Source organism: Muscardinus avellanarius, assembly GCF_963383645.1.
Source record: "Muscardinus avellanarius genome assembly, chromosome: 13".
NCBI lineage: Eukaryota > Metazoa > Chordata > Mammalia > Rodentia > Gliridae > Muscardinus > Muscardinus avellanarius.
This window is the reverse complement of record NC_137799.1, coordinates 5,740,014-5,764,404: the sequence shown is the minus strand read 5'-3', so window position 1 is coordinate 5,764,404 and position 24,391 is coordinate 5,740,014. Positions and strand designations below refer to the sequence as shown.

Sequence of the window (24,391 nt, the reverse complement as noted above, 5' to 3'; positions counted from 1 at the left end):
GCAGACAGCTTCAGCTACTACTTAGGCCCTTTGCAACTCAGTGAGACCCTGTTTCAAAATAAATAATGAGCCGGGCGTGGTGGCGCACGCTTGTAATCCCCGCGCTTGGGAGGCAGAGACAGGAGGATCGCTCAGGTTTGAAGCCAGCCGCACGCGCTGGCTTAGGAGACCCTGTTTCCAAATAAAAATGTAAAAATAGGTCTGGGAGTGTAGCCCGGAGGTAGAAGGGCTTCCAGGAACCCCAGTACCACCAATAAATGAATAAATAAATAAATAAATAAATAAATAATGAAAAATAGGGCTAGGGGTGTAGCTTGGAGGTAGAATGCACCTGAATTTCATCCCCAGTACTGCAAAAATAAAATAATAATTAATAATAATAATAAATAGCATTAAAACACAAGATTTTTTCTAATTGGGAGTGGTAGCACACACCTGTAATCTCAATTCCTCAGGATGCTGAGGCAGGAGATTCTCAGGTTTGAGGTCAGTCTTGGCAACTTAGCAAGACCCTGTCATAAAATAAAGCTGGATGTGGTGGCACACGCTTGTAATCTCAGTGCTTGGGAGGCTGAGACATGAGGATCACAGGTTTGAGGACAGTCTCAATAAGTAGTGAGACTTTCATCAACCTGGAAAGACCCTGTTTCAAAATAAAAATAAGATAGAGCTGAAGGTGTAGCTTAGAGATAAAATGCCCCTGGGTTCAATCCTCAGTACCACTGAAATAAATTAATTAAATAAGATGTTAAATGGAACAGGTTTATATCTCAGTGGTAGAGTGCTTGCATAGCATGTGTATGATCCTAGGTTCAATCCTCAGTATTGAGGAGGGAAAAAAAATTTATTTTTAAGTGTATTGGGGCAGATCCCAGGGACATTCTACCTGTGAGCTACACCCCCAGCTCTATTTTTTATTCTTTATTTTAAAACAGGGTCTCACTGAGTTGCAAATGACCTCACTAAGTAGCTGAGGCTGTCTGTGAATCACAATCCTCCTGTCTCGGCCTCCCAAATGCTGGAATTATAAGCGTGTGCCACCACGCCCAGCTGAAAAAAATAATTCTGTGCATTTCTTTTTTTCTTCTTCTTTTTTTTTTTTTTTTTTTTTGTGTGTGTGTGTGTGTGTGTGTGTGTGTGTGTGTGTGTGTGTGTGTGTTTTACTGGGGTTCCTGGAAGCCCTTCTACCTCCGGGCTACACTCCCAGACCTATTTTTTATATTTTTATTTGGAAACAGGGTCTCTTAAGCCAGCGCGCGAGGCTGGCTTCGAACCTGCACGATCCTCCTGTCTTCACCTCCCAAGCATGGGGATGACAAGCGCGCGTCACCATGCCCAGCATTCTGTGCATTTCAGATTGCCTTTTTTTTTTTTTCCTTGTGGTACTTGTGTGGAACCTAAGGACATTCTGCCTCCAAGCTACACCCCCCAGCCCTGTTTTTTATTTTTATTTTTTAAAACAGGATGTCATTAAGTTGCAGAGGTCCTCACTAAGTAGTTGAGGCTGGCTGCAAACCACGCCATCCTCCTGTCTCAGCCTCCCAAGTACTGTGATTTACAAACATGTGCCACAATGCCTGACTTTCTCTATTTTATATTTTTTGCGGTTCTGGGGATGGAACCCAGGGGCATTCTACCTCCGAGCTACACCCCCAGCCCCATTTTTTATTCTTTCTTTTGAAGCAGAGTCTCACTGAGTTGCAGAGGGCCTCACTAAGTAGCTGGGCTGTCCATGAACTGCGATCCTCCTGCTCAGCCTCCCGAATGCTGGGATTCCAAGCGTGCCCACCACAGCCTTCTGGCTTTCTTTATTTCGAAGCAGGGTCTCACGAGGTTAATGACAGTCTCACTACTTGCTGAGGTGGATCTTGAACCTGTGATTTTCCTTTCTCAGCCTCCCAAGTACTGGGACTTGGGAGGCGTGTGCACCATCACGCCTAGCTTCAAAATTGCCATTTTATTTTATTCTGTTTTTTTATTTTCTAGTACTAGGAATTGAGCCCAGGGGCATTCTACCTCCAAGGTCCACCCTCAGCCCTATTTTTTATTCTTTATTTTGAAACAGGGTCTCACAAACTTGTGGCGGGAAAACCTGTGATCCTCCCCTCTCAGCCTCCCAAGTAGGATTACAAGCATGAGCCAGTACACCTGCCGAAATTGTTTTTTGAGAAAACATTTCTAACTTGTACGGATAATTAAAAGAGTGAGAGGAATGATGGCAAAAGAATCGGAAAACCTTTTCGCCTCATCTCCTGGAAATCTGGTTTATGAATGTATTTTCCAAAATGAATAAAATGCACTTCATTGAAAACAGGGAAATAGCCTAAGAAATTTGAAACAACACACTCGCCCTTAAAATGGTTGATTCTTGCTGAGTGTGGTGCTGCACACTTGTGATCCCAGCGTTTGGAAGTCTTGAGACAGGATCAGGGTTCGAAGCCAGCCTCAGCTACTGAGTGAGGCTCTCAGCAACTTAGTGAGACCCTATTTCCAAATAAACTATAAAATAGGTCTGGGGGTAGCTGGGCGTGGTGGCGCACACTTGTAATCCCCGCGCTTGGGAGGCGGAGACAGGAGGATGGCGCAGGTTCGAAGCCACCCACACACGCTGGCTTAGGAGACCCTGTTTCCAAAATGAAAATGTAAAAATAGGTCTGGGAGTGTAGCCCCGAGGTAGAAGGGCTTCCAGGAACCCCAGTACCACAAAAAAATAAATAAATAAATAAAAATAAATAAATAAATAAATAAGTCTGGGAGTGTAGCCCGGAGATATAAAAGCCCCTAGGTTCCACCCCCAGTACCACAAAAAAAAAAAAAAAAAAAAAAAAACGAGGCTGAGGGTGTTGCACGGAGGTGAAATGCCCCTGGGTTCCACCCCAGTACTGGGGAGGGGAGCTGGTTCTGAAACAGCTACCCTTGGTTATTCTGATTAGCCCTGTTTGGGAACAACCCCATACTGGCCTGTGGTTTACAAAACAGGCTGCGGGGCTTTACTGTGGGCAGTGGGTGTGCTGTAAGGGGTAGGGCCAGGGCGTGCTTGTAGTTCAGGAAGCAGGACTGAATAAGTGATGCTGTGCTGTGTGCAGAAAGGCCAAGCGCCCTGCCCGGGGGCCCTGCTCTGTGCAGGGGAGGAATCCGCACCTTGCCCTGCAGCCCTTGTCCCCGAGAGCCCCACCGAACGCGTCAGCCCACTCCCCAGGTTCTGCCTTTAGCTGTTGAGTGCTTTTCTTAGGGTGGAGCCTGACCTGCAGGATGGACATTCTGCTGTTTGCTAATGAATAAGCTGACTTGCTAAAAGTACGTGATGCTAACAGAGGACAGGCTTCCTTTGCCTTTATGGCCGCTCCGTGGATTCCCGCTACCGGTGCTCCTTGGTTTCCCTTTCTGTAGAGTTCAGCTTCTTAGTTCGGCGTTGTTTTCTATCTCAGTAGCACCTCTCTGTCCTCAGCTCTGCTCCAGACTTATCTTGTCCCTACTGAAATGCCTCCTTAAACTTTTGTGTAGAAATACCTTGTCACGAGAGGTGTTCACTCGGCTGTCGTGGGCTCCCGCAGGTAAGGGGAGAAGCAGAAATACATCCAGAGTCTTAGTCTAACATTGGCATTTTTGTTCTACAGCTAGTGTTAAGAGGCAACATATATGTGTTGGTATGCGGTAACAAAGCCACCTTTGGGTGTGTAACTGATTAAGGCCACTTAAATTGCCCCTCAGTTTGATAGAGTAATTTGAAGGAGCTAGGGGTGGGTAATGAAAAGCGGAAGCATCAGGCCTGTGCCCCCTCCACCCTCAGACCTGCTCCCAGCATCAGCTCTTGCCCTGCTCCACCTGTGATACTGAGCATCGACCCCAGGGCATTCTACCTCCAAGCTACACCCTGCCCGGTTTGATTTTTATTTTGAAACAGGGTCTTTCTAGGTCGATGAGTCTCAGTACTTGCCAAGGCTGTCCTCAAACCTGTGACCCGCCGGCCTCAGCTTCCCTAGTACTGGGACGCAGGTGTGCGCCCCAAGCCCTACTCCTCGTGTCTGTCTAGTTCCTTGGGTGGGTGGCCTCCATGGCACCCGGTGCGGTGCTGTGCCACTGTTTCCTGGCAGCAGCCTGAAGAGATGGCTGACTCTACAGACTTCCCGGAGCCTGGGCTTTATCTTCTTACTGAATATAACATAGACTTAGAAAAACACACCCTCTACCTGCCCAGATGATGACTCCGGCTCTGTTTCCACCTCCATCTCGCTCCTGCCCTGTTGGTCCCCGTGGCCCACCGGGGCTTGCCCGCTCGCTGCCGCCCATTGCCGTGGGCCTGGCCAGTGTGCTCTCAGTGTTAGTTCCTAGACTGTCTTAGCCTCAGTAGCCTTTCATCTCCAGTTTATTTTCTAGTACTTTCCTGATGCTTCTTGTCTGCGGGTTCTCCATTTTTTCGTTCTTATGTTATTTGGGGAGGGGCATCAGAAAGGTTCCTTCGCTTGATTGTTTTCTCATTGCTGTCACAGGCGCCTGCTTGTGCCAGAGCGAGAGACGCTGTTCAACACTCTGGCCAACAACCGGGAGATCATCAACCAGCAGAGGAAGAGGCTGAATCGCCTGGTGGACAGTCTCCAGCAGCTCCGTCTCTATAACCAGACATCCCCGTGGAGCCTGCCCTCCACTCTCCCCACCCAGAGCAACACTCACAGGTGTGCAGTCAGTTTAGTGAAGTGAATACAAGAGTAAACATTTGGAGAGTAATGCAGGATGATCCTAAAATGGTTCAGCTGTGGATTTGAAAGCAACTCTGTGGGATGTGTGATCGTAGTCAGATTCCTTACCCTCTCTGATCCTTGGTTCCTTTGCCTGGAAGTGAGAATGACGGTACCTGGCTTGAGTTTGCTGGAGAATTAAGTCTAATGCACTGAGTATCGTGCCTGAGAATGTAGACGCCCAGTGATCACAAAAGATCCCATGTAATGTTTTATTTAAAATTAGGAGGGTTGGTAGCCGGGCGTGGTGGCGCAAGCTTATAACCCCAGCATCCGGGAGGCTGAGACCGGAGGATCGCGGTTCACGTGGACAGCCTCAGCTACTTAGTGAGGCCCTCCGCAACTCAGTGAGACCAGGTTTCAAAATAAAGAATAAAAAATAGGGCAGGGGGTGTAGCTCGGAGGTCGAAAGCCCCTGGGTTCCATCCCCAGACCTGCAAAAATAAATAAATAAATAAATAAATAAAATTAAGAGGGTTGGGCTGTAGCTTATTTGTAGAGTGCCCGCTTGGCATGTGTAAGGCCCTGGGTTTGAAAAAGAAAATAAAAAGAAGAAAGGAAAAGACAATTAATAGAATTGGTTGACTGACCAACCAGAAGCCCACATTTGCCATTCTGCGTGAGTGTGGAGACTCAGATCTTCATAGTTGCAGGGTGTACCCCTGAAGTTACCAAGGTGCTTTGGTGTTTCTGCTTTGAGGCCACGTGTGTCGATTTTAAGGGCCCTTTCTACTGAGGTACCAGTGTTGTGTGTGGAGTGGGGCGGTGCATCATGGGAAGGTTGCTATTTCTCCTTTTATATAAGTTGGCCAGATGGCATGTTCATGTAGTGCATATGTTCTACTCGCTTGTGGGTATATTTAAGAAGGTGGGTACCCCACATAGTTGTAGATTTCTTAGCTCATAGTTGTTTTATATGTAACATTGTCTTGTTTCAGTTTTGACAGTGACCTGGAAAGCCTGCGCAATGCTTTGTTAAAAACCACCATAGAATCTCAGGCAAAACCCTTGCCCAAAGTACCAGGTAAATAATCATCTTTCCCAGTCCTCTCCTCCAGCTCCTGGCATCTTGAAAGCTGAGCTTTGGGCATTTACAGGTTGATGAATTTCTTGCAGCTAAACTGTCCCCGGTGAAACAGGCACAACTGAGAAACTTCTTGGCCAAGAGGAAGACCCCACCAGTGAGATCCACTGCTCCAGGTAAAGAGAATGGGCCCTGAAACTTGTAAGCATAAACACGGTGCTCGCGCGTACACACGCACATAGCCTGTGTAAATGTGTGTCAAGAAAATATTCCCAGAATGTGTCTTGGATCTGAATGTTACTGTAGGAAGCAGCTTGCACGTTGGATGAAGCGACTTGAGTTGCCAAGTTGGCTTTTTTGCTCTGCTTTCTGCAGCCCCCGAGCTCCACGCAGCGGCTCACAGGGCCTTGGCCTGGCTGAGCCGCACCCTGGCCTCACACTTTTCTGATTGGTAGGGACTTTGAGTACGTTTACATTGAAAGTCAAATTCTTAAGATAAAAGAAAAAAACTGCAATTAGACAGTGACTATTTGAAATTCCTGCTGAAAAGAAGCTATAGTTGATAAGGAATTCTTTTTTTGCCATTAACTTACATAAGTATTTTAATTTCCTTAAAAAAAAACAAAAAAACATGTTATGACCTTACTTTGCTTTATTGCCTATGTCTGTGTTTATCTTTAAAATTCTGTTTTGATGAACACAAGTTCTTAATTTTAGAATAGTCCTATTTAAGCCAGGTGTGATGGCACACTCTTGTGGTCCCAGTACTTGGGAGGCTGAGACAGGAGGATCACAGGTTCAGAATCAACCTCAGCAACTTAAAACCCATCCTTGTTGCAAATCAATTATCCACTTAGTGCATGTCTATTGATCTCATATACTGCTTAGAAAGTACTGCTATCACACTGTCTTAATGAGCACTAACAGAAGTCTCAGTACTGTTCTCGTTCTAGATTCTAGAGCTGTGCTGTTCAGTACAGTAGCCCATTTAAATTTAAGTTAAATTAAAATCTTAGTTTTGCAGTCCCAGTGCTCAGTAGGCACATGTGACTAGTAGCTACTGTAATGACAAGTGTAGACAGAGAACATTCACTATTGCAGAGAGCGCCGCAGACTAGAGCAGGGTTGGCAAGCCTTCTTAAAGGGCCAGGTAGTGATGCAGTCTTGCGGCCCAGTGCTTTCTAGTGCGCCACTCCTTTTGCCGCTGTGATGGGACTGGAAGGGGTGTGTCGACATTTCAATAAAACTTTGTAAATGGAGATAGCCATCCATTGGTTGTAGTTTGCCGGCCCCTGATCTAGAGTGGTTCCTCTTTGGGTGTGACATTTCCCGGTTAATAAGCGGGCTGTCTTTTTAAATTCTGTTCTCTATACTTAGAGTAGTAAAAGCCATAGACACAGACAGAAAGTAGGAAGGTGGCTGAATGGAGAAGTTCTCTTCTTACTTTGTCGATTGTTTGCCAGTTAATGGGGACAGAGCTTAGTTTAGAAAGATGAGTTCTGGAAGTGGGTTATGAGTGTATTTTAATACCACCAAACTATATGCTTCATGGTCAAGATGGTGAATTTGATGTCTGTTCACCAGATGAAAAACCAGAGGGAGGCTGGGTGTGGTGGCACCTGCCTGTGATCTAGTCCTTGGGAGGCTGAGACAGGAGGATCACAGGTTTGAGGACAGCCTTGGCAAGTAGTGAGACTCAGCAGCTTACTGAGACCCTGTTTCAAAATTAAAATAAAGTAGGGTTGGGGATGTAGCTTGGAAGTAGAATGTCCCCTGGGTTCAATCCCCAGCACCATACAAAAGGAGGGGGGATTCTGCCTTCCCCAGCCTTCAAAGAAAAGTTGAGGCTTCCCTTAGGATTGCATTTCGTCTGTAGGTCACTTAGAGAATTGACACTGCACAATGGTGACCCTTCAGTTTCTAAACACGGTACACATTTATTTATTTGGTTTTTTAGTTTCTTTAATGTTTTCTACATGGAAGACATGCACATCTTTTTTTAGATTTATTGCTAAGAATTAATCTTTTATTATTATTATTATTATTATTATTATTATTATTATTATTTTGGTGGTACTGGGGTTCCTGGAAGCCCTTTTACCTCCGGGCTACACTCCCAGACCTATTTTTTTATACTTTTTTTATTTGGAAACAGGCTCTCTTAAGCCAATGCGGCTGGCTTCGAACCTGCGCGATCCTCCTGCCCAAGCACGGGGATTACGAGCGTGTGCCAACATGCCCGGCCTAGAATTTAATTTTTTTGTACTTATAATAGCGGATACATTTTTTCCTCAAAGTCTGTGTTTTATATTGGTTCTGGTATGCAGAAATACATTTAATTTTGCATATTGACTTTGTAGTCAGCAACTGGCAAGTTTCATTTGTTCTAATCATGTGCCTCTAGCTGTTTCTGAGATGTGTAGCTGTGGAAGTATTTATATCCCCTGTAGACAGGAGCACTTCCATTTCTGCGCTCGCCGTCTTGCGATTCCCATCCCTCTGCTGTGCTGGTCAGGACAGCAGCGCAGTGTCAGATAAAGGTGGTTGTCCTCGCCTTGATCTCCAAAGGCGCACCCTCCACTGTTCACCCGAGCTGCGAGGTCATCGCGTGGTCCTCTGTGCTTCTGCTGCTGTCTACCTCTCCTAACCTGATAGACCCTGAGCAGAGTAAGGCTCTTCATTTCAGCAGGACCCTTTTTCTTATATAGGAAGCTAGCTGCATCCTTAATCCTAGCAGGAATAGCAGACCTATTCAGCTCCGGAGATGGCACCATCATGCTCCAGGCTTCTGAGTGAGCAACTCCTGCTCATGCTAGTAAGTGTGGCTCTTCGTCTTTCAGGTACCAGGGCCAGCTCCACCCAGAGTAAAGGAGTGGCATCAGAAAGATAAAGGAAACTCAATCACCAACTCCCTCCCCTTGTAGCAGACCTTGAGAGTCATGCTGTCATGCCAGCTAGGAAGGTTTTGTCATTAATAACTCTCAGGAACTAGGGTATTAGAGAAATGATAGGGAATGGTGTGACTCCAAGAAAATGTGAGGCTTGTATGTGTTTACTATGGATGACATAACAAATTATCACAGATTTATGGGCTTCAGATAGCACGTACTTTCTCAGAGTTCTGTGGGCAGAAGTCCAGACGCCGTTCGGTTCAGCTGAGTCCTCTCTTCTCAGGGTGCAGATGCTGCGCCTTAAGTGTTGCCTGGGCCGAGCTCTTACCTGGAACCTCTGGGGAAGTGCAGCTCCCAAGCCCAGAGCCCATGCAAGTCATTAGCAGAATCGGTTTCTGCAACCTTAGGATGAGGGCCCAGTCTCTCGTGCGTGCTCCTCAGGCCAGCGTCACGAGTCCTTCTCTTACTTAGACTTCTCTTCTGGAATACCTGTCTGGCCTCATCTTTTGCTTTGTTTACGTCTATGCCTTTAAATTTATATATTTATTTTATTTTAATTGACAGGGTTTCACCAAGTTTCCCAGGCTGGCCTTGATCTTACAGTCCTCCTGCCTCAGCCTCCCAAGTAGATTACAAGATTACAAGAGAACACCACACTCAGCTCATTTCTCTGCCTTTAAGGGCTCATGGGATTTAATGTGTGGTCTACCCAGACAATCATGGATAACTTCTCTATTTTTAGGTCAACTGACTGATAATCTTGTTTATATTTACAGAATTTCTTTAGTAATCTCATATAGCACACCATGTATGTAGCACTAGGGGGTAAAGGTCATGGGGTCAAAATTCTTTCTGACATGGGGCTCTGTCTTATTATAGAGCTGAGTGCAAATGTGGTCTTTGAGCTGGGTATGATGGCTCAGGCTTGTAATCCCAGTACTTGGGAGGCTGAGACAGGAGGATTGCAGGTTCAATGACAGCCTCATCAACCTAGCAAGACCCTGTTTGAAAATAAAAATAAAATAGGACTGGCGGTATAGCTTGGAGGTAAAATTCCCCTGGGTTCAATCCCCCGTACCAAAAATAAAATAAAATGTGGTCTTTGAGTTGGGCTTTACCACTTACAGCTTTATGACCTTAGGCAAATTACTTAACCTTTCTAAGCATTAACCATAAATTTAACTAATAGCAATTTTTAATTTTAGAGTAATAAAAAGGATTAAATGGGGTCATGCATATAGATACTCTGTGTAGGAGCTGGCACCAAGTAAGTTCTCAATAATATCAACTGTGCTTTAATTGATTGATCTGGTGATGAGTTTCTGCACGACTCCTGCATGTTCATTTGTTTCACAATACTCTAGCTCAGTACTGTCCAGCAGAATTTTCTGCCATTGTTTCAATGTTTGGTATCTGTGTAGTTCAGCATAGTAGCCACCGGCCACAGTAATTCCAAGTGGTCTTGGAACACTTGGAATGTGGCTAGTGCAACCAAGGAGTAGACATTTTCATTCCTTTACGTTTACTTACTTTAATTACTTATTCATTCATTTCTATTTGGTACTGAGAATAGAACCCAGGGGCATTCTACCTCCGAGCTACACCCCCAGCCCCATTTTTTATTCTTTATTTTGAAACAGGGGCTCACTGAGTCGCAAAGAACTCACGAGCTGAGGCTGGCTGCGAACCGTGAACCTCCTTCATCTCCTGAATGCTGGGATTACAAGTGTGCACCACCACGCCCGGCATACTTACTTGAAATTTAAATAGCACAGATGGCTGGTAGCTACCACACTGGACAGCAGAGCCCACACGTAGCTTGGTCCCCAGTGCGCTTGTTTATGTCACACTTGTTAACACACTTGAGAGCATGTACAGTGGTGTGCTCGCCGGGCACAGAGATCAAGTGTCAGCCAGGCTGCTTTGAGTAACTGGGGGGGAGGAAGGGTTGGGCATTTTGCTTATGTTTTGGTTTTTCCAATATATAGGTAGTAATGTGCATTCTAAAATTCATAATAGAAGATAATATAACATAAAGTCTTTATAATTTTAACAAAGGGAACAAGAAGAGAAGACCAGGATTCGAGTGTGTGAGTGTGTGTGTGTGTGTGTGTGTGTGTGTGTGTGTGTGTGTGTGTGTTTAAATCTAGTAGTCTTAATTCAGGAAAACCATTGGATTCATCTGGAAACATTGAGACAACCAGGACTGAGACCATTCTGTCTTTTCCAGCTTGCATTAGACCTATTCTTGGGTGGTGATTGTTGGAGAGCGGTAGCACCTGCCCTGAAAGCTTGTCTGTTTACTTTTCCAGTCATTGTCTTTCTGCCGGCGAGGGCTCAGGCCTCTTGGTTTTCCACCGGCGTTATTCTTTCTCTCTTTCACATTCTTTGACAGTCAAGATGGCGAGGGCTCAGGCCTCTTGGTTTTCCACCGGCGTTATTCTTTCTCTCTTTCACATTCTTTGACAGTCAAGATGGCCTTGTCCTACTCCTGTTTTTGAAAGTCCCTTTGGTCAGTGACCAAAAACATCTTTGTTCACACTCAGCAATAGCCACTTCCACTTAAAGTACATAACAGTCTCTTCACAAATGAGATATATCTCTATTAACAGTGAAAATTGCACAGCCCTTCGACTTGCTTTGAGCTGTCTAATGGATGCTTTGTCATGGCTTTTGTAGCCAGCCTGTCACGGTCAGCATTCCTGTCTCAGAGATACTATGAAGACTTGGATGAAGTAAGCTCGACGTCCTCTATCTCTCAGTCTCTGGAGAGTGAAGATGCCCGGGCATCCTGCAGAGATGAGGAGGTTGTGGTCCAGGCCCCTCGGCACGCCCCCGTGGCCCGCACTCCTTCCATCCAGCCCAGTCTCCTGCCCCAGGCAACACCTTTTGCTAAGTCTCACCTGATTCATGGCTCTTCACCTGCTGGGATGGGAACTTCAAGTAAGTCAATGGGGAGAAAGAATACTCTTTGCTCCCTATTGGGTTTCTGGCTAATGAAGGAACCAAAACGAGATTTTAGACTATTACACCAATATTTCAGCTCACTTCTGCTGGTATTCCAAAAATTAGAAGATTGATTCCAAAGATGTACGTTCCCATTGAAAGCAGTGAGCAGGCCACTGTGAGGAGTAGGAGATTCCACCCTTACCTGACAGCTTCCCTGCTGAGTCCAGCTTGTGTTGTTGAAAGCAGAACCCCAGCAGGAGTAAAAGAAGAGCCCATTCACCTCAGTAGAAAGCAACACCCACACTCAGGCCTTTCCAATCCAGCTCATTCCAGTCTTGTTTCATATTCTGCCTCAAAAGTCCTTGGCTCCCAGGCGCGTTGTTGGAATCGATTCCCTAAAGCCACCTGGATTGTGCTCTCACACCTTTAGGGTCAAGACATTGCATGAGCTGCCTTCTAGCACACACAAACACGATTGCATCACACCGCAGTGAGCAGATTCTAATGAGGCCAGGGAACGGTCAGTACTAGATAAGCGTCAGACAGTGTTCATGCAGAGTAGTGTATCCAACAAGGGCAGCAGGCAGGCAGGCTGCTTCCGATGTCTTTGGAAGATCTAAGTGCCAGCTATCACTTAACAGGCAGTTTTCTGTGTTAACAATTAAGAATTTTTAATTTTAGCATTTTCCCTACAGCTTAACATGGAAACTTGGCCATTTTAACCTTTGTATGTTCCTCTTCTCTGACCCACTTTCTCACTTAATTTTTCTTTTCCTTTCAGTGTCTACATCCACTAGCAAAATTATTCCTCAAGGGGCTGATAGCACAATGCTGGCAACGAAAACCGTGAAACATGGCGCGCCTGGCCCTTCCCACACCGTCGCAGCTCCCCAGGCAGCTGCTGCTGCAGCCCTGAGGCGGCAGATGGCCAATCAGGCACCAGGTAAAAATGGGAGCCCTGCAACTGTGAGAGGCCAGGGCAGCAGGAGGCAGGAATCAGCTGGCTCTCTGCTGCCCTCAGAGAAGTCTGACTTGATAGCCCTTGCCTCTTGGGAGAGAGCTCCCAGAAGGCACAGACTAGGTCTGAAATGGTTTTCTTTTGAGAGGTCAGATCTTCCACATTGAGTTAAGTGGGAAATCTCTGGGATTTTTCGATGTTGTTGATAATCCCTACTTCTGAATGCTGTTTGCGCTGAGCCCAAAATTAATCTTTGAAACTAGACCATCTGGTGATATTAAGACCATCTCATAGTATCTTAAGGAGCCCAGCCACTTTGTGAGGGCTGAAATTAGCATACCCATTAACCATTTTGCATTTCAGTAGGGCAAGATTCAAAGAAGTATCATAGCAAAGCCCAAGTCTAACCTGTGCTCATTCTGTTTCAGTTCAGTTTTCCTTAATATTGTGAATATATAACCATTCTTTAATCCAAGCCTCTTGACTTCTTTCCGTATCTTTTCCAAGCTCAGATTTTTATAGTTTATTCGTTGTGCCAGCATGTCTGTCTCACTAGGCCATGAGCTCCATTAGCGAAGGAACTTCATTTTAGATAGTTTTTGTATTCTTAGCACTTAACACAGAGGCTGGCAGTGCTGTGCCCGTGGGGAGCCAGATGAATGCGAGGCAGAGAGCCACGTCTGGGTGCTGTTACTCCCTTGGCTTCTGCTGCCCTGCTGCAGGGCGGCCGGATGTGCAGCAGGCACCTCAGTTCTGTTGCGGCAACGCCGGCCGGGGAGTCTGGAATTCTCTCCCCTGCTAGTACTCCTGGCCGAAGTGCACGCAGCCTTGTCTCGTGAGCTGTTGACGGGGCCGGCCAGGCGCTCCGCCGAGCACAGAGCTCGGTGATTTCCTCTGTGATGAGGTGCGGTCTGCTCCAGGCCACGTGCTGGCTCGTTTCTTGTGGCTAGAACTGAAGTTAATCTGGTCTTCTCTCCCCTCTGTTTATGTAGCTGTGAGTGCTTTGACCGAATCCACTTTGAAGAATGTCCCTCAAGTGGTAAATGTTCAGGAACTGAAGAATAATCCTGCAGCCCCCTCTGCAGCCATGGGGTACGTTACAGCTTTCAGCATGTTTGAGCTGGTAGACGTCTGTACAGGAGAAGAGCCGCCTGCGGGGCAGCAGTGCTGCCGACCGTCTCGGTGTGGCAGGTGACGCTGGACAGCCAACCCCGCTGCTCCCACACGTGGGCTTTCAGCAAGTCACCGCCACCTGTGAGCCTTCCGAGTCTGCCTGGCATGTGCTCAGCTCGCGCTGCTGTGTGTCTGCCTGGGTACCTAGGTTAGTTGCTAGGTCAGGTGTGACATTTGATTTGTTAATGCTGTTAGGGTTCCAGAGTTGACACTTCAGTTCTAACACTTACTGCTGATTCAGAGGACTGGTAATCTCAGGAGTCACAGTCTCCTCTCTCACCTCCTCTCCGGCATTTCTGTTCTTTAAATTTATTTTTCCAAGGCCGGGCGTGGTGGCGCACGCTTGTAATCCCCGCGCTTGGGAGGCTGAGACAGGAGGATCGCACGGGTTCGAAGCCAGCCTCAGCTACTTAGTTAGGCTCTCAGCAACTTAGTGAGACCCTGTTTCCAAATAAAATGTAAAAAAAGGTCTGGGAGAATAGCCTGGAGGTAGAAAGCCTCTGGGTTCCACCCTCAGTACCACCAAAATAAAAAAAAATTAAAAAAAAGAAATTTATTTTTCCATATGTATGAAGAAACATTTATTTATTTATTTATTTATTTTCATACTTATTTTTAATTGGTGCACTGTATTCATACATCATAGTGGGATACATACTTTTGTAGACATACATGCACACATTGCCCAGTCAGCCCCCACCCGATCCCCACCCCGTTCTCTCCCTATCCCCCCCTCCTATGCTTGGCTTAGTAGTTGACATCTAGTATTATAGCAATTTATCCAAAATTAAAAATGATAATCTCACATAACAGTTTCATTTGTCTGATACCAAGCGTTTGATGACTTAAAGATAACATTTCAATATTTCTTTTTGCTTTCTTTCTTACCAGAGAATCTATTTTTTTCTAGTTTTTAGGTGAAACTATCATATATTTATATATTTATTTTTCAGAAAAAAAAATCTATCCTAATATGGAATATGGACTCTAGATACCCACAACGATCTTGAAAAAGAACAAAGCTAGAAGATATATATTTTCTGATTTCAAACCATATAAAGCTACAATAATTGAAACAGTGTAGTACTATTCTAAAGGCAGATATATAAACTATTGGAGTTAAATAAAAGCCTAGACCTAAATTCTTCCCTATATTGTCAAATTATTTTTGACAAGGTTTCCACGAACATTTGGTGGTAGAAATAATAATCTTTTAACTAAATATTGTTGAAAAATAATAATTACATGGAAAAGAATAAAATCGGACCCTTACCTAATCCCATATACAAATATTAACTCAAAATAGATAAAAGACCTAAATATAAATCTTAAGACTATAAACTTTTAGGAGAAAATCTGGGTCATAAAACCTCACAACATTGAAATTGGCAGTGATTTCTTGGTTATGATTTCAATGGCACAGGCAACAGAAGAGTATACAAACTCCCTAAAAAATAAAAAACATATTGTATATCCAAAGACAATGTAAACAGAGTTAAAAGTTACTAATAGAATGGGATAAAATATTTCCAAATGCTATATCTGAAGGTATATTAATATTCCAACTAGAAATCCTAAAAATTAACAACAATAAAGGCAAACAATACCCTTTAGAGATAGGTAACAGACTAACATAAATAATGAATCTCCTCAGATAACCAATCTTAGTTGTCTGTTGGATGGAAAATCTTGTTTCTCTAGTTCTGATGTGTGTTACCTATTTCTTCTTTGTAGTTAATCTCTTTGAGTATTTTCTCTAGTTCTGGTTTTGAAGACATAAATTCCTTCAGTTTCTGTTTGTCATGGAAGCTTCTTATTTCTCCATCTAATTTGATAGAAAGTTTTGCTGGGTAGGAAATTTTTGGCTGGAAGTTGTTTTCTTTCAGAATTGGGAATATGTTACTCCAAGCCCTTCTGGCTCTCATAACTTGGTTTGGGAAGTCTGGAGTGATTCTAATTGGTTTGCCTCTGAATGTCACTTGGCCCTTTGCTTTTGTTGCCTTTAAGATTCTCTGCTTGGCTTCCACAGTGGTCATTTTGACAATTATGTGGCGTGGGGATCCTCTTCTCCGATCCTGTCTAAAGGGAGTTCTATAAGTTTCCTGGACCTGCGTATCGACCTCTTGCTCTATGTCTGGAAAATTTTCTGCTATTACTTCCTTGAAGAGATTGTTGATCCCTTTGGTTTCACTTTCTTTTCCCTCCTCTATTCCAATTATTCTTAGGTTAGCTCTCTTAAAATGGGCCCATATTTCTTCAATATCAGATTCCTGCTGTCGGATATTTTTTCCTAGATTAGAAACTATGTGTTCATTTTTGGAATGATCATCTTCTAAGAGCGAGATTCTGTTCTCCATGTGTTCTAATCGGTTGTTTGTGCTTTGAATTGAGGCCTTTACTTCATTAATTGCATCCTTTATCTCTTTTTGGCTCTCTCTGAGTTCTTTTCGAAGCACCTCTATTATTTCTACAGTTATTTTCCTGATTTGATCTTCTAGAAATCTCTGATTTTCTGTTTTATCGGGTTCTGATGTTGTGGGGTTGTGAGCATTCATTGCTCCAGTATTATTCCTCTTTCCCATGATTTCGGATGTTTGTGCCTTCTCTGGGTTCTTCCCTTGGGTCACTATGACTTCACTTAAGGTGTTCTGGATCTCGAGTCAGTAGTATCTCAGACCCCACTACTCCTTTACTGGGTTGTATCACAGAGTCTCCGACCCAGAGAGTCGATAGAGGCTGCTTTAGACTGTGTGGGGTGCCAGGTTGCACGTTCTCCTGTGGTGTGATATCACTGCCACCGCCCCTCCCCCACTGGGTCAAGTCCCAGTGAGTACAGTACTGGGATTTCTCCGCTGTGGCCCGCAATTTGACTCACTGTTCTTGAGTACGCAGATGTAGCTGTAGTGAATTCGGTACTGCCGCCGCCGGTGGCAATATGGCGCCGCTGCTACGCCCTCGGCTGTTGGGCTGTCGTTTTTTTCTTCTTGGTTTTGATTTCCACTCTGAATCCCTGCAGCGTGTGCTTAGCTCAGACACTGGGAGCTTTAGATGTTCTCTGCGCCGAGAAATCCCGCCTGGCTGTTCCGCAGCGGCTCCCCTCGGCTTGCTGTGGCCGTCCCGTGAATTCGCCAGTGCCGCCGGCAGTATGGCGTTGCTGCCGCGTCTGCCGCGTCCTCGGGCGTGAGGATCTCCTCTGTGGCTCTGTTCTCAGTCCGCTTTCTCTCTGGAGCCTGGTGATTTTTTTTGTTTCTCTGGTGATGTTGTTTTCTGGCTTTGAAAGGCGCTGATTTTGTGGTAATGGATATTTGTTGTTAGCGGGGCTCTTAAGCCCTGCTTTTCTCGGTCGCCGTCTTCCCGGAAGTCTCCTATTTATTTATAAAGTTGCTGCGAGCCTCACTAATTAGCTGAGGCTGGCTTCCAACCTGTGTCATCCTCCTCTCTCAGCCTTCCAAGCGCTGGGATGACAAGCGTGTGCCACTACGCCCGGCTGACGTGTTTACAGACCTTCCTGCTTATCCTCTGGGCCCTCTTAGCCCATCAAGTCCCAAGTTTCCAATTCTACAAATATTCATCTAAATTGGTTTATTTATTATTAATAGTAATGAATATTATCACTAATCACTCACCTGTTTTCTCAAAGAATAGAACTCTAAAAATATAGTTATCCTGGAGTTGCCATAAGTGGTTTATTTATTGCTCAATTTAAGATTTTTTTGTGTGTATGTGATACTGGGGATAGAACTGAGGAGCACTCTACTTCTGAGCTATGCCCCTAGCCCTATTTTATTCTTTTATTTTGAAACACGATCTCAGTAAGTTACAGAGGGCCTTACTGAATAGCTGAGGCTAGCCACAAACCTGTGATCCTCCTGTCTCAGCCTCCCAAGTACTGAGATTACAAGCGTGTGCCACCAGGCCCAGCTCATTTTAAATTTTTATGGGTTTTCATAGTGGTAGGACATGGTTGAGGGTGGATGACTGGCTAGACCTCATTTGTCTTTCTTCCACATCAGGGCTTCGAGCTCGGGTGCCCTCTCCCTTCCACTGCCCTGACAGCACTGGCCCTTGTTCTGTGCATTTTGTAGCCATAATTCCTTCCAGCTTCCTGTGTGTCATAGGGAAGCATTAGGGTCATTCTCTTGGTTTGGATGTGGGGATCGTGAAGACCAGGGCCTTTGAAGGAGCTAGTGTCTGGTGCCCAGAGTCCAGCAGCGAGAAGAGCGGCCACTGGCCAGGGGTGCTCTAAAGGTGCCCGCGATCTGGCCGCTCCAGTTTGCTTTGTTGAGTGGCCCTGCTTCAGGGCCAGCTGGCCCTCCTCCCCATGTTGATTGTGTATCAACACTGCCTGCTCTAGGGGTTTTGTAGTTATCTCAGGGCCACATTAAGGCCCCCCAACAAGCTTACCCTCTTTTCTATCATGTAGTGACCTTGAAGTTTGGAGTGCTGATTAGACCCTGGTGGTGTTTGTGACTGTTGAGAAATTTCTTGAGAGAAGAACTGCTTCATGGATTGGAGACTGTTGCCAGGTTCCCAAAAGAGGGAGCGTGAGGACAGCTATGGAGAGGCAGAACGTCCTGTAGGCCAGGGAGGCGCAGCGCGTGGGGAGGACAGGCTCGACTGTCCGAGGTTAGCCGGCGGCCACTGGGAGGCTGTCTCTCGCCGTCAGAGCTGATGTTTGGCAAGGGCTTTGTTTGAAGAGCACTTCTGAGTTTGTTCTTTTTCTTACAAGAAAAATGGACCTGAAAGTTGAAGAGGAGGAAGCTTGAAGAAACTTTCTCTTCTTTCTCCACAGAATTGGACTCTGGCATTATTATTTACTTACTTACCCAGCATTGTGCCTGGAACACAGTTGATGGGTTGTTTTGTTTTTGTTTTTGTTTTTTTAATTTTGTTATTTGGTTTGTTTGTTTGTGTATGTGGTACTGGGGATTAGACCCAGGGACATTCTGCCTCTGAGCTACATTTTATTTTTATTTTGAAACAGACTCTCACTAAGTTACTGAGACTGGCTGGGAACCTGTGATCTTCCTGCCTAAGCTTTCCAAGTTCTGGGATACAGATGTGTGCTACCACACTGGGCTCACTTTTTTGTGTGGTACTGAGGATGGAACCCAGGGGCCGTTTACCTCTGGGATATACCCCAGACTTATTTTATTTTTTTATTTGGAAACAGGGTCTCACTAAGTAGCTGAGGCTGGCCTTGAACCTGCAAGCCTCCTGTCTCGGCCTCCCAAGTACTGGGATTACAAGCGTGCGCAACCATGCCTGGCTCTCATTGTTTCTTCTAATAACTACTTATTTATTAACTTATTGGTAAACTAAATTAATAAATGAAAAATGCTCTGCAACTAAGAGAGACCTTTTTTCAAAACAAAGAATAAAAAATAGGGCTGAAGATGTAGCTTGATCCCTAGTACTGAGGGGAGAAAAAGAAACTGATTACGTACTGCCTCTGCACAAGAAAATTGGGAAGGAAATATGTTCATTGCAAAATGACTGAGTTTCAGATTCTTTGAAGCAGTAGTTTTTTCATTTATTTCTAGTGTTTAAATTTTAAACTTAATTTTGTATTCAACTCTTTCTAAGTGGTATCTTACAGATCTGTTGTAGGAAAAGCGTCCATACTTCTGCCATCAGTTGCTCTTATCTTTGTCGGCTTCACCCATTCTTCACTGGCCAGCTTCTGTTTTGTGGAGGAGTGTTCACCTGGGGCAGGTCCGTGGCTATTCAGCCTCCTCTGTAGCGCTCGCTCCCTTCAGCGGGTTCTCGCGGTGGCCGTAGGGAGCCGGGGAAACAGTCGTGAGATGTGCGCGCGCCTGCTCTCACGGCACGCACATGTCAGCAGGAAGGCGGCCAGGAAGCTACCAGTTAAAGGTCCATGGCTGCGGTGTTAAGTCCACGAAGGAGAAATCCAGGGTGCTGGGAGCGCTCGGAACAGGGCAGCTGAGTGAGTGGGCTTGGGAACAGGTTGCGTATGGAAAAGTGTTGCAGTCGACATTTCAAGGACCAGAAGCCGTTGGGCAAGGAGAGGAGAGGCGCAAGGGCGTAAATGCCAGACCCAGGAAAGGGCCCTTGGAGGCGCGGCGAGGCTGCAGGAAGGAAGTGGCCAGCAGAGAAGGTGGGCCGCAGGAGGAGCAGGCGCCTCATCCCGCCCAGAGACGTGCCAGTCGCTTATCCGTTTCTTTCAGCAGTACTTAATGGTCAGCTACTGTTCGCCAGTACACTGTCCTCGGTGCTAACCAGAAAGCAGTTACGAAAACAGACCAAAAGCCGTTCTGCAGTCACAGAGACAGTAAGCAACGAAAAGAAGTAGAAATGTGATTTATGAGGGACAGTAGGTGCAGGAGAATGGTGGAGCGCAGATTCCCTGACCGACTTGCTCGCCTACCGCTCCCTTGTCAGAAAGAAATTAGTCAGCACCCTCCAGTTACGCCATAGATGACTGCCGCCTCCGGGATCCATCGCGCGGCGTCAGTCCTCCCCTCCCTGGGCGGGGGGACGTCAGTCCTCCCCTCCCTGGGCGGGGGGCTTGCCAGCTTTGGAAATGTGTGTTTTAGGGAATATCGTCTGGGAATGGGTTAAGATTGTAAGTAGGATGCTTAGGAGAGACCTCTGCAAGAAGGTGACATTTAAGTGAAGTTTGGAGCAGCCAGAGAGCAGGTCCCCTGAGTAGCCGGGGAGGGTCCCAAGCCGGGGCCTAGGGCAGGAGCGGGCCTGGCAGGTCCCCAGAGAGCCAGGAGGCCGGAGCCGAGGGAGCCAGGGCAGGCCCGGTGGACTGGAAGCGGAGCCCCTGCCTTTCATTCTTTGGGGTGGATGTTTAGGAAAGGGATTGCGGGTTCGTAGGGGAATTTCCCATTGAGCTTTTCGAGCCGTTTTAGAAAGCCGTTGAGCCATTCTCTATTCCCGACAGCAGTGTGCCGGGCTGCAGTTTCTCCTCATCTTCACCAGCACTTACTATCGACTGTCTTTTTATCATACACGTCCTAGAGGGCGTGAAGCGGTCACTTACCCACATTATGTTTTGGGTTTGGTTTTTTCCTCACAGCTAATGATGTTGAGTGTCCTTTCTTTGGGTACTGGGGATTGAACCCAGGTACATTCTACCTCCACGCTACACTCCAGTCCTTTTTATTTTTTATTTTGAAATTGGGTCTCACTGAGTTGCCAAGGGTCTTTTAAGTTGTGGAGGCTGGCCTCGAACTGGCCTCGAACCTCTGATCCTCCGGTCTCAACCTACCAGTTCTGGGAGCATAGGCCTGCCCAGCTCTTGGGTATCTTTTCATAGGCTCATTGGCTGTTTATTTCTTTCTTAGAGAAATATCTACTTTAATCTTTTGCCTTTTCCGGGAAGAGTGGCATGGTATTGGTGATTGAATCTAGGGTCTCACACATGCTAGGCAAGCCCTCTAGTTCTGAACTACAACCCAGCCCTTTGTATTTTGAGAGAGGGTCTCACAAGTTGCCCAGGGTGGCCTTGAACTCTGATCCTCTCCTCCCTCATTCTCCTGCGTAGCCGAGATTATAGGCTTGTTCTATACCTGCCTGCTTTCTTTGCCCTTTTGTGATACTAGAATTGAAGCCTAGGGACATTCTGCCTCTGAGCTACACCCCCAGCCTTTTCTATTTTGAAACAGGGTCTCACCAAGTTGCAGAGGCCAGTCTTGAATCTAAGGTCCTTCTGTCTCAACCTCCCAAGTACTGGACTTGGAGGTGTAGACCACTGTGCCCAGCTATCTTTGCCTATTTTTAAATTGAATTATTTCCCTTTGTCTTTTACATATGTACTTACACAGTTTTTCTTTTTTTTTTTTTTTTTTTTTTTTTTTTTTTTTTTTGTGGTACTGGGGTTCCTGGAAGCCCTTCTACCTCCGGGCTACACTCCCAGACCTACTTTTACATTTTTATTTAGAAACAGGGTCTCCTAAGCCAGCGCGCGTGGCGGGCTTCGAACCTGCGCGATCCTCCTGTCTCCGCCTCCCAAGCGCGGGGATCACAAGCGTGCCCACCACGCCCGGCACAGTTTTTCTTTATATAATCTATCTCCATTCATTATCAGATACGTGGTTTACAAATATTTCCCCCCACCTTTTGGGTTGTTTTCCACTTTCTTGGTATGTTCTTCGACACCAAACCTTTTTATTTTGATTAAGTCCAGTTTATTTTTTCTTTTGTTGCTTGCACTTTAGATGTCATATTAAGAAACTTGCCTAATCCGAGGTTGTAAGGTTTACACCTGTGTTTTCCTTTAAGAGTTTTTGCTTGTGATCCCAGTCCTTGGGAGGCTGAGATAGGAGGATCACAGGTTCGCGGCCAGACTCAGCTACTTAGTGAGGCCTCTGCAACTCAGTGAGACCCTGTTTGAAAGTAAAGAATAAAAACTAGGGCTGGGGTGTAGCGGGGAGGTCGATGCCCCTGGGCTCCATCCCCAGCGCCGCAGGGAAAACGCCTTGGCTCCCGCAGCTGCGCCCCACTCGGCAGTCGTCGCACTCTTAGTGCTGTCCGCTCCTGCCGTGCAAGTGCCGTCCCATCCCGGCCTGCTTGGGAGCGGCCTACTGTCCTTGCATTGCGTCGTTTCTCTTCATGGTTCTTGAAGTTCTCTTACTAGTTTCACGAGCATTTAGGATTGTTGTGCTCTTTGGTAAACTGATTACGTTTTTACAGAATGACCCTCTTAATCTCCAGAAAATTAATTGCTCAGAAACCTATTTTCTTCAATGTTAATATCTTCACCTTTCTTTGATTAGTGTTAGTATGGTATATCTTTTTCCATCCTTTCATTTTGAATTTATTTTGTGTTTTTATATTTAAAATGTGTTTTTATGAAGCCGAGCATGGTTGAGCACGCTTGTAATCCCAGCATTCAGGAGGCCGAGACGGGAGGATCACGGTTCGTGGACAGCCTCAGCTACTTAGTGAGGCCCTCTGCAACTTAGTGAGACCCTGTTTCAAATAAAGAATAAAAATAGGGCAGGGGGTGTAGCTCGGAGGTAGAATGCCTCTAGGTTCCATCCTCAGACCCACAAAAAAATATATAATCATAAAATGGGTTTTTTAAGCCGGGCATAGTGGCGCATGCTTGTAATCCCAGCATTTGGGAGGCTGAGACAGGAGGATCGTGGTTCGTGGCCAGCCTCACCTGCTGTTTAGTGAGGCCCTTTGCAACTCAGTGAAACCTCTGTATCAAAATAAAAAATTAGGGCTGGGGGTGTAGCTCAGAGGTAGAAATCTACTGGGTTCCATCCCTGGTACCTCAAAAAAAATTTTTTTTAATAAAATGGGTTTTATAGCATCAGAGTATGAATATACTTAATATTACTGAACTATACACTTAAAAATACACTTAATTTTTAGTTAGAAACTGGTTAGGTGTACTTTACCATAATTAAAAATAACTTAGAAGGTTTTCTGGTAGACAGCATATATAATAGTCTTTTTTTTTTTTTTTTGATGGTAATACTGTGGATGGAAACCAGGGGCCTTCTACCTCCGGGTTACACCCCCAGACCTATTTTATATTTTTATTTGGAAACAGGGTCTCGTAAGCCAACTGAGGCTGGCTTTGAACCTGTGCGATCCTCCTGTCTCCACCTCCCAAGCGCGGGGATTACAAGCGTGCGCCACCACACCCAGCTATAATAGTCTTTTTTTTTTTTTTAAGTCTTGTTTGACAATCTGGCATTTTTATTTTTTTGGTGGTACTGGGGTTCCTGAAAACCCTTCTACCTCCAGGCTACACTCCCAGACCTATTTTTATATTTTTATTTAGAAACAGGATCTCTTAAGCCAGCGAGGCTGGCTTTGAACCTGCGCGATCCTCCTGTCTCCGCCTCCCAAGCACAGGGATTACAAGCGTGCGCCACCACGCCCAGAGGCAGTCTGGCTTTTCATTGGAGTATTTAGTGTTATTATTAACATGTTAGGTTTAAATCCACCATATTGCTGTTTGTTTTCTATTTGTCTTACCTGTTCTTCCATTTTCCCTCTTTTTCTGCCTTCTTTTGAATTGAGTATTTTTATTATTTAATCTTTACTTGGTTAATTAGCTATAATTAACCAAGTAAATAATTATAATTATTATATAATTATTATATATAATTATATTGCTTTATTATAATTGTATTTTTAATATATTTATTATGATTATATATAATAAATTGTATTGCTTAAGTGGTTGCATTAGGTTTTATAGTATACATCTTTGACTTATCATAGTCTGTTTTCAAGTGGTATTATCTACTAAAGAATAGTATAAGACTTGTAACAATGTTCTTCAGCTTCTTCCTTTCCTTCCTTTGTGCTGTACATTTGACTTCCGCCTGTGTCATAAACCCTATAATTCATTATTATAAAAATTAGCTATCTTTTGCCGGGCGTGGTGGCGCACGCTTGTAATCCCCGCGCTTGGGAGGCGGAGACAGGAGGATCGCGCAGGTTCAAAGCCAGCCGCGTGCACTGGCTTAGGAGACCCTGTTTCCAAATAAAAAAATATAAAAATAGGTCTGGGAGTGTAGCCCAGAGGTAGAAGGGCTTCCAGGAACCCCAGTACCACCAAAAAAAAAAAAAAGCTATCTTTTGAAGAGATTTAAATGAGAAGGAAATGTCTTTTTGTTTAGCTATATAATTTCCATTTCTGGTGTCACTTATTCCTTCATTTAGTTCC

At 45.2% G+C, this 24,391-nt stretch overlaps 1 protein-coding gene across 3 annotated transcripts in view; it reads left to right on the top strand.

Moving 5' to 3' along the window:
• The window catches only part of NUP214 (nucleoporin 214), a gene marked incomplete at both ends in the record, with an annotated part of 112,934 nt that overhangs the window by 45,079 nt on the left and 43,464 nt on the right, over positions 1-24,391 (top strand). For all 3 annotated transcript variants that reach the window (XM_080709288.1, XM_080709287.1, XM_080709286.1), the window contains 6 exons: positions 4,491-4,673; positions 5,675-5,760; positions 5,853-5,936; positions 11,331-11,594; positions 12,382-12,543; positions 13,551-13,650. In XM_080709288.1, the coding sequence (XP_080565414.1) occupies positions 4,491-4,673; positions 5,675-5,760; positions 5,853-5,936; positions 11,331-11,594; positions 12,382-12,543; positions 13,551-13,650 (879 nt within the window). The remainder of the gene's footprint in view (positions 1-4,490; positions 4,674-5,674; positions 5,761-5,852; positions 5,937-11,330; positions 11,595-12,381; positions 12,544-13,550; positions 13,651-24,391) is intronic.